This window comes from Vipera ursinii, assembly GCF_947247035.1.
Source record: "Vipera ursinii genome assembly, chromosome: 3".
Lineage (NCBI taxonomy): Eukaryota > Metazoa > Chordata > Lepidosauria > Squamata > Viperidae > Vipera > Vipera ursinii.
In genome coordinates, this window is record NC_139516.1 from 211,144,068 (window position 1) to 211,154,114 (window position 10,047).

The 10,047-nt window shown below is 45.0% G+C and overlaps 1 protein-coding gene across 2 annotated transcripts; it reads right to left on the bottom strand.

Annotated features, from left to right (window-relative positions):
• Window positions 1–153: 153 nt before the first annotated feature.
• Window positions 154–10,031, bottom strand: NAA20 (N-alpha-acetyltransferase 20, NatB catalytic subunit). 2 transcript variants are annotated; one of them, XM_083360135.1, is made up of 6 exons: window positions 9,894–9,992; window positions 5,961–5,985; window positions 4,960–5,050; window positions 3,603–3,738; window positions 1,540–1,685; window positions 154–298 (listed from the first exon to the last, which is right to left on the bottom strand). In XM_083360135.1, the coding sequence occupies exons 1-6, from the start codon at window positions 9,944–9,946 to the stop codon at window positions 213–215; spliced, it is 537 nt and encodes a 178-aa protein (XP_083216261.1). In that variant the 5' UTR covers window positions 9,947–9,992; the 3' UTR covers window positions 154–212. The 2 variants fall into 2 exon arrangements, with proteins under 2 accessions (XP_083216261.1, XP_083216262.1); XM_083360136.1 differs by lacking the exon at window positions 154–298 and adding an exon at window positions 1,066–1,165 and having other exon boundaries at window positions 9,894–10,031.
• Window positions 10,032–10,047: the final 16 nt, after the last annotated feature.

Sequence of the window (10,047 nt, forward strand, 5' to 3'; positions counted from 1 at the left end):
AGAAATATGGAAGTTATAAGGTTGTTTCTGGCTTTGGGGCGGGGCATTACGAGATTTAGAAGCGCAGGCTAAAAGTGAAAACATTTGATATTTGCATATACTCTCTTTTTTTTTCTTCCAAAGCTCCCAGTTGCATTAAAGATATCCTAATTGTTCCCATTTATCTACAGCTTTTTATTCTCAATATATTTTACAGCGACCGCAGAATCGGCTTATTCAATATCTTCTGGTCTGACAGGATGTGGTAACGGTATAATTGATTTCTTCTCTTTATCTCTTGACAGGGCTTTCCTCATGTCTGTAAAAAAAAAAAATGGGAACAAAACACAAATTAGTAACACAACCTGCAATTTAAAGTCCAGGGTAGCTGCAACTACTATCAACCCTCTGGAATGAGATTTTCCACAAACATCCACACAATTTCCAACCGGAGGAGGTTCAGGGAGTTATTAAGGAACCTGACCCCGGGGTAGTCCCCGACTTACGACCACACTGAGCTTAAAATTCCTGCTGCTAAGCAAAATTCGAGATACGTTTGCCCCGCTTTATGACTTTTCTTGCCACAGTTAAGTGCAGTTAAGTTAGTGACGTGGTTGTTAAGCGGATCTGACTCCCCCCCCTTGACTTTGCTCGTCAGAAGGTCGCAAAAGGGGATCACGTGATCGCCTGGGACGCTGCAACCCGTCATAAATATGAGTCGGTTGCCAAACGTCTGAATTTTGACCAGAGGGATACTGCCATGGTTGTAAGGGTGAAAACCTAAGTCCCGTTTTTCCAGTGCTGTTGTAACTTTGAATGGTCGCTAAATGGACTGTTGTAAGTCGGGGACTACCTCTATGTCTTACTACTTGTGGGTTCCATGAAGTGTTACAGGAGTGGTGCTCAAAACTCAACATCTGGAGTAAAATTGGATATGGCGTGATATTATTAACCGTTTCCCGCCAATTCTGCGCTGGTCTGACAAGCTCATTTTCTTTCTGTGTCTGTTCCGTCCCTCAGCTGCTATTTTGATTTATCTTTCTGGAAATTTGGATTACAGATAAATGTGTACATACGGAACTCGCCTGTGCTAACTTTAGGCCAGGGGTCTCCAAGCTTGGCAACTTTAAGACTGGTGGACTTCAACTCCCAGAATTCCCCAGCCACCATGGAACATTCACAGCTTCTGGAGGCAAGGAGTTCCACTTGGTTAATTGTTCTGACTGTCAGGAAATTTCTCCTTAGTTCTAGGTTGCTCCTCTCCTTGATTAGTTTCCCTCCATTGCCTTCAGGCGCTTTGGAGAATAGCTTGACTCCCTCTTCTTTGGGGCAGCCCCTGAGATATTGGAAGGCTGCTATCGTGTCCCCCCTGGTCCTTCTCTTCATTAAACTAGACAGACCCAATTCCAGCAACCGTTCCTTATATGTTTTAGCCTCCAGACCCCTAATCATCTTTGTTGCTCTTCTCTGCACTCTAGTCTCAACATCTTTTTTAGTTCTTCACATTTGACATCATGTTTATCCCAAACACCCTTTAGCACTAAAAACCCACACACTTACCATACGCATCTTCGTCCGGTTCACCACTGCTGGCTGAGTAGTATTCTAACACCGTTCTGTATACGCTGTAGCCCAGTTGCTTGTACATGTTCACCGCAACCTGATTGGACACCCTCACAAAGAGATCCACAAAAAATCCACCCTTTCTTCACCAAGAAAGAAAACGGAAGGGTAAGGAGACCGTCAGAGCAACATTAAGATTACACAATGTTATTGTGAAAAAAAGTACAGTGCTACGTCAATGTCAAAATGGATCTGCTTTTGTGCAGGTAAGAATTGGAGGGGATTCCCTCACGAGAAAACGATTGGATTAATGTTCTCTTTTTTTTTTCTTTTTTTCTTTCATGGGGTGACTGAGTGGAGCTGAGCATTTACTGGCCGGGTGCCCTTCCTGATGCCTATTCGGAGTTTGCAGCAGATATTTTCTCGTTGCACCCAGAGAGAAACATCTGTCGCTGCCTGAGACTGAATTCTCAGCCTTCCGAGTGGGAGGCGAGCATCTTCACCTCTAGGCCACTGCTGCTCACAATTAATGTTTTAATTAATGTTCTCCTATATTCTGGCTTAAAAGAAAATACAAGGAAGAATTAAGAGCACTCATGTTACAATGAGAAGTAATCTATGTCTGCACGTTTCACATGAGTATGTTTCTTTTATTACAATTAGCTCTTATCATGAACTGTCATATTTCTTATTGCTATAAAATCCACCCATAAATGCAAAGATTCACTAGCTTTTACACTTAAAAGCACTTTGGCCTAGTGTATTATTTAAACTTGCTTTCTGCAACTATGTAATTGTTTAAATGAATTGAAAATGCTTTATCTACCTACCTACCTATATTTCTATCTGTATCTCTCTCTAATCTATCTATCTATCTATCTATCTATCTATCTATCTATCTATCTATCTATCTATCTATCTATCTATCATCTATCTATCTATCTCTCTAATCTATCTGTATCTCTAATCTCTATTATATTTCTGTCTCTCTAATCTATCTGTATCTCTCTAATCTATATCTGTCTCTCTAATCTCTATTTCTCTCTCTCTAATCTATCTATCTGTCAGAATCCATTTATATCACATTCATAAATGTATGTTTAAAACATTATCCCCCCCCCTGGATTCTTCCATCTCCCGAGGAAGGAGGAGTGGATGTGGATTCAGCCTGCCTTAGGTTATTTCAAAGACCAAGGGAAACCTTTTGAACTGGGGGGAACAAAGGGGAGGGTTAGGGAAGGAGGCATCTGGCCTGTGTCTCCATTTGAATCTGTAAAGGAAGAAGGCAATAACCGTAAAGATCCGAAGTTCTCTTTTTCCCACAAAAGGGATGACATGAAGTAAAATGATGGGGGCTGACCAAATGGGGTTGAGGGAAGGGGGGGTTGAACCAGGAACCCTTTATAAAGTTTCAATTTGTAAAACAATACCAAGTCCTGTCTTTTATTCCCACAACCAAGCATGTCCTAGTAAAGATTCCTTTTGGACTAGAACTGACTCCAAGAGTTTTTGTTTTCCTAAGACGTGGATTGGGGTGGGTCCTGACACTATCTATCTATCTATCTATCTATCTATCTATCTATCTATCTATCTATCTATCTATCTAATCTACCTATATCTGAATCTCTAATCTATCTATATTTCTGTCTCTCTAATCTATCTGTATCTCTCTCTAATCTACATCTGTATCTCTAATCTCTATATTTCTGACTCGCTAATCTATCTATCTGTATCTCTATATATATATCTGTATCTCTAATCTATTATATTTCTGTGTCTCTATCTATCTCTATCTCTATATATCTGTATCCCTCTCTCTCTCTCTCTATATATATATATATATATACACACACACACACACACACACACACACACATATAATCCCTCTATCTCTAATCTATCTATATATCTGTATCTCTCTGATATCTATCTATCTATCTTTATGCCATCAACTATTTTATTTATTTCCCTAAACTGAACGTTGGCAATGAGGACTTTTACCTAGCCAACCCTTCCCTGAGGATCCAGCCTGTTATGTTTGCTCACAAAATCATCCCTACCTTTCGGATATTTCCTCCAGCAGCTCCATCAGTTTAGCAGCCAGGCCCAAGCGGCGAAACTCGGGGGCCACCGAGAGCGCGGTGACGTGGCCGTGCCACTCTTCCCTGGCCACGGATCCTTCAGCTTTTCCCATGACTGCAAAGAAAAGATCATCTGACAGAAAAGCTGCGGCCGATCTTTAATTCGGAGCAGTTCTTTAGCAGTTTCTTAATCCAGCAGAGAGAAGAAAAAAACACGTTTCACTGCAGAGGCGCCCTAATGAAACATATCTCAAGTTCACAGCCAAAGCTCAAATGATGCAGCTAGTCCTCAATTTACAACAGTTCACTTACTGATGGTTCAAAGTTATAGCAGCACTAAAAAAGGGACTTTTGACCATTTTTGACATGTATGACCTTTGCGGTCTCCACGATCGTGTGATCAAAACTCGGACACTTGGCAACTGGCACGTACAGTTGCAGAGTCACGTGATCCTCTCCTGGGACCTTCTGACAAGCAGAGTTAGTGGGGAAGCCAAATTCCCTCAACAACCGTGCCACTAATTTAACTGCAGTGATTCACTTAACAATGGTGGCGAGGAAGGTGATAAAAGGAAGCAAAATTCACTTAAATTGTCTTGCTTAGCCACAGAAATTTTGGCCTCAACTGTGGTCGTAAGTTAAGGACAGCCTATAAAACATTGTTGTTTTAAAATGTTCGTAAAATTTCAGTCCATGTCGTCAGTGGGATCTTTGTAACTGATCCAAAGCTTCAGTTATCGCCAGCCTATGGCTTAGTCCTCGACTTACGACCCATTGCTTAGCAACCATGCAAAATTAGGGCAGGCCCCCAAAATGGGAATTTTGACCTGGATTTAAAGTCCTAATGTCCATTTCCCCTTGTGTGTGCTTAGCAACCAGCCTGGATTTGCAGCATCCTGGGGTCACGTGACCACAATTGAGGACATTTTTTTTTCCTGACACTGGCACTTGCTTCCAGTTTCTGGCAAATGCTTCCCCTTAATGACCACTTTACAATCACCAGGTTCACTTAACAATTGCCCCCCAAAAAATGTTATAAAATCAGGCACAGTCATGACTTACAACCCATACCATAGGCTCACTCTGTTGGTCAAGGACAGGGGTAAGCAGCCTTGGCTCTTTTGTGACTCATGGACTTCAACTCCCAGAATTCCTGAGTCAGCTTGGCTCAGCTTGGAAACCTCTCCCTTTCCCTCAGCGTGGCTGGCTCAGGAATTCTGGGAGTTGAAGTCCACGAGTCATAAAAGAGCCAAGGTTGCCTAACCCTGGCCAAGGAATACCTGTATGTTCAGGTCTGAACAGTCCAGATGAAAAAAAAGGGAGACACTCTACTCACTGTAGCCCATCAGCTCTCCCCCGGGGGCTTCTGCCACAATAAAGTACTCTGGCCAGTGAGCCAAGTATTGCAAGTAAAATGGAATGCCATACTGTGAAGGGTTTTAGGTTAAGGAAAGTTCATCTCGACCAATGGGCATTCAAGGACAAACTATGCATCAACAAAAAAAAAACCTGCCTGCAGAAGCTGTGAATACTCCAACACTGGAAGTTTTTAAGAGGAGACTGGACAGTCATTTGTCTGAAATGATAGAGGGTTTCCTGCCTGAGCAGGGGGTTGGACTAGATGACCTCCAAGATCCCTTTCAACTTCATCATCATCATCATTAATCATCGCAGTCAGCCAGATGTTCAGACTGGATTTGGCATTTTTGTCTACTTATCGAGTCCTTACCAAGGACCTAGGATAGGCAGATGTGGATGTTTGATGGTATCACAGATCTCGTCGCAGGATGGAAGCAGTTCCTAGTAAGGCCGCCTTTGGCAATTGACTGATGGCGAAATTGTCAGTGCCAATGATGGTGCTCAAGTGGTGCTCCAGTTGTTTTGGGATTGCACCCAAGGCGCCTATGACTATTGGTACCACCCTTGCTTGCCTTTGCCACAGTCTATTTCTATTTCTAGGTCTCTGTATAATAATAATAATAATAATAATAATAATAATAATAATAATAATAATAATAATAATAATAATAATAATAATAGAATCAATCCACAACTCCACTAGTTTTGCCTGTTAGCAACACCCTCGTGAACAATCTATGAAAGAAGTCATTGCATTCCAGAATATTAAATGTTCTTTTCCGGGTAGGAAACTACAGACTAAGCTGCTGTTGTTCCCATAGTAGGTGTGCTTCTTCCATGCTTTCCCTATTACAGTATATTCCCACGATCAAAATCCAGAGAGAGAAACCCATGCTAGGTGTTGGGCAAACACATAATGTACGCAAAGATCCCGGCTAGGAACATTAATGTCTTCAACCCGAAGACTTAAAAAGATACAGTCTCTGTCAGGGGATCCAAGTTGCTGTGGAAAACAAGAACAAGAATATCAATTAGAAAGACCAGGGGTGACACGAGAGCAGTATTTCAGTATCTGAGGGGCTGCCCCAAAGAAGAGGGAGTCAAGCTCTTCTCCAAAGCCCTTGAAGGCAGGACAAGAAGCAACGGAGGGAAACTCATCAAGGAGAGAAGCAACCTAGAACTAAGGAGGAATCTCCTGACAGGGAGGACAATTAACCAGTGGAACAACCTGCCTCCAGAGGTTGTGGGTACTCCAACACTGGAGGTTTTTAAGAAGAGACTGGACAGTCAGTTGTTTGAAATGGTCTAGGGCGGGGTGGGCAACCTGGCTCTTTAATGACTTGTGGACTTCAACTCCCAGAATTCCTGAGCCAGCACCTAGTCTAGGGTCTCCCGCCTGAGTAGGGGGTTGGACTAGAAGACCTCCGAGGTCCCTTCCAGCTTTATTCTGATTGATTGATTGATTGAAATATTGAGAGAAGGACGAGGCACCATTCAAGCTGAACATTTCTTAGCCCTGCTCTTCCAACCCACGGAAAAATTCCCAGACTAGAACTGCCATTTTGGCCAACGTCACAGCAACGGAAAGCAAATTCCAGCCCTCCAGATTTGATTGACAGAACGCTTTAACCCTTCTGAGCGGCAGGTTCACCAATTACGGGTAGTCCTCTACTTACGACAATTGACCTCAACATTCCTGTGGCTAAGTGAATCAGTCAAGCGGGTTTTGCACCCATTTTACCATCTTCCTTGCCGCGGGGGTTAAGCGAATCACTGCAGTCGGTAAATGAGTACCACGGTTGTTAAGTGAGTCCGGCTTCCCTTTTCAGAAGGTTGCACAAGGGGACCGCAGGACACCAGGGACACTGCGACCGTCCTAAGTATGAATCAGTTGCCAAGCACCTGGATTTGGATCGCTTGACCCTGGGGATGCTGCAGTGTGAAAAACGGTCATAAGTCTCTCTTTTTTTTTCCAGTGACCAACTTGATCTCTGCAGGAATGTTGTTGCACAGAGAGGGACCCACCACGGAGAAGGCCCTTCTTCTGGATCCCACCGAATGGATCTCCTTCGGAGAAGGGACCCATGGCATTCCTTGCTCCCCCCCCCCACTCTCAGGTCAGGCAGACAGAACACAGTCCTCAATTAATGGGAACCTTTTATGATGGGTGGACTTCAACTCCCAGAATTCCTCAGCCAGACACGCGTGCCTGGCTGAGGAATTCTGGGAGTTGAAGTCCACAAGTCATAAAAGGGCCAAGTTTGAAGACCCCTGCTCTATGGAGACTCGCCGTCATCCAGGTCCTGGTTATCCCAAAGGTGCTTTTTTTTCCAGGAGGCAACTGGACTTCCTCGTTTCTCTTTGAAGACCTTTCGCTTCTCACCCAAGAAGCTTCTTCAGTTCTGACTGGATGGTGGGGGATGGAAGGACAACCAAGATCTGGATGTCGGAGGGTCTCCATGGACATCTCTCCAGCTTGCTTAACCTGTCTATCAAGGGACCATCAAATGTCTTTTTCTTATGTAGCAACACAGCAATAATTCATTCTGTACCTCTGCAAGATGTAAGAAATTAGCAGGGAGCGCTTTGCTTAAGAAAAAGAGAGCCAGTTTGGTGGAGCGCAGAGCTTTTTTATACTCCTAGAACGCTTCTGATATGTTCTCACACCCTTACAAGAGTTCAAAACGAATTATGCACACACACTGTAATTTTGAAACCTCTAAACCCAAGTTTTCGAACCCCTGGTTGGGAACTCCCAGTGTAGTGGTTAAAGTGCTGGCCAAGAAACCAGGAGACGGTGAGTTCTAATCCCGCCTTGGGCATGAAAGCCGGCTGGTTGACTTTGGGTCAGTCCTTCTCTCAACCCAACCCACCTCGCAGGGTTGTTGCTGCGGGGAAAAAGAGGAAGAGGAAAGAGCATTAGGTATGTCCGCTGCCTTGAGCTACTTATAAACCAATCAAGGCAGCATAAAAAATTACATAAATGAAATAGAAACAATAGATTGCTTCTTTTTCTGGTACTGCTCCTATGCCTGGTTTTTGCGTGCGTCTATTGTGCGTGCAAATACATAAATTAAAAAAGGAACATCTTCCGGATGACATAATTCTCTCAAGGTTTTCAAGAAGCAGCCAGATGGCCACCTCTCCTGGATGGTTTAACTGGTCTTTCTGCAGAATGCAGAGGGTTGGACTAGAGTAGATGATCTCACGTTCCTCTCCAACTCCATCATTCTAGGATTGCATTGTAGCCAACGACAGGGAGGGGGTTTGCAAAAGCTTTTTTTTGTTTTTGTTAAAGCAAAAACCAGAAGAGCCACAGGTGCGGTTCCCTTCTCCTCCCTTCCGTCCACCCACACCCTCCTCAAAAGCTGACATAACTCCATGAGATTATAGCTATTCAAGAAATTAAAAGGCACTGTGTCATATATTCAAACTCCTCTCTGGGAAACAAGACAAGTGAGTTGAAGAGTGGAAAGTCTCCTTCACACTTCAAGAAGCAAGCCGTGAGCCATTCAAGGGAACACCGCACACCTGTCACAAGCAAGAGTCAGTTGATAGGGGGAAAGCATGTAAATTTAACCAATCAATAAGGAAAAAATAAAGCAGGCCCTTCTTTCATTCTAGAAGGTTCCCCATAGAAACATAGTAACCTGAGGGGAGAACAAGGCTATTGCTTAAGCCCATTGATTTGTGCTTCTTAGATTGTAAGCCACCCTGAGTCTTCGGAGAAGGGCGGGATATAAATGGGATTTTTTTTTTTTAAAAAAAGGCCTTGGGGGGGTCCATGGAAACTCCCCTTGGAGTTTGTTGGTTGTCTTTTTAATGTATTGATTTATAATTGTTATTTTTATACTTTATATATGTATAGTATATATTTATGCTTATAAATATAATGGTAAATATACTATATGTACACAAATGTGTGTGTGTGTGTACGTGTGTATTCATTTAGTGACGTTCAAAGTTAAAAACACTGAAAAAAGGGACTTGGCCACTTTTCACAGTTACAATCTCTGCAGCACCCCCACGATCATGGGATCAAAATTCAGACGCTTGGCAATTGGCTCACACGTACGACCACGGCGGTGTCCCAAGGTCACGTGATCCGCTTTTGGCAAGCAAAGCCCATGGGGGAAGCCAGATTCGCTTAACGGCCGGATTGCTAACTTATCAAGTGCAGCGATTCACTTAACAAGGGTGGCAAAGGAAGGTCCTAAAGTGGGGCAACCCCTGCTTAACAAATGCAAATGAAATTTTGGGCTCGGCTGCGGTCGTACGTCGAGGACGACCTGTATTAGTTAGTCGTTATCTAATACGCATAGCTATCGTTCTCGGGGCTGTCCCTCTGATATTTGGCCTTGATAAAGCCAAGCAGAATCGGAGCCAGTTGGGATTGGGATAGGAGACCACCAAGAGATCCAGACCACCTCAAGAAACACCCTGAGGGGAGGACCCAGCAGGCCTCTCTTCCGCAGCCACGGCTTTGGCATCAGCAGCCCAGTCACCGGCTCAGCCGGGGAGTTGCTGGAGAGGTGACCACCAGGTGATGCCAGGGCCAGGCTGGGATGGGGAAGCCGGGCTGGGAAGCGGGGAAACACCGAAGCAGCAGCCCAGGGGAGGCCCGCCACGAGCTCGAGGGCTCCGTACGCAGGAATAAGGAAAGAGAAACGGGGGCGCCAAGCGCGTGATCAGCGGGAAGGGTCCCCTTGAGGTCATTTAGTCCACCCCCGCTGAGCGCAGGACCCGCCTTCCGCCCCTCCCCCCCTTCCAATCCCTCCTCCACGGGCTCTGCTCTTTCCTTAGAAGCCCCTTCCCAGGCGCGGGCCCCTCCCTTCTCCCAGTTCCGCAGCGAAGGGGGTCCCTCGAGGTCATGGAGACCACCCCCGCCCGGCGGAGGGCCCGGGGCCTCACATGTTGTTGAAGCGGAAGAGGTCGTTGCAAGTGAACGCCCGCAGAGAAGTCATGCCTGTCTCCAGGGCAGCCGACCCGGAAGCCGCCGCTCCGTGACCCCGAGCGTTTCCGCTCCGTCGCCCGGCAACGGAGCCGCCGAAGCCCCGCCCCTCCG

Excerpts from the sequence above, each read along its gene's own strand:
- NAA20 (XM_083360135.1), bottom strand. The coding sequence starts at position 9,946 with ATGACTTCTCTGCGGGCGTTCACTTGCAACGACCTCTTCCGCTTCAAC. Across the intron at positions 5,051-5,960 it reads TGGATCCCCTGACAGAGACT|TATGGCATTCCATTTTACTT; the intron begins GTATCTTTTTAA and ends AACCCTTCACAG. Across the intron at positions 299-1,539 it reads ACCGGACGAAGATGCGTATG|ACATGAGGAAAGCCCTGTCA; the intron begins GTAAGTGTGTGG and ends TTTTTTTTACAG.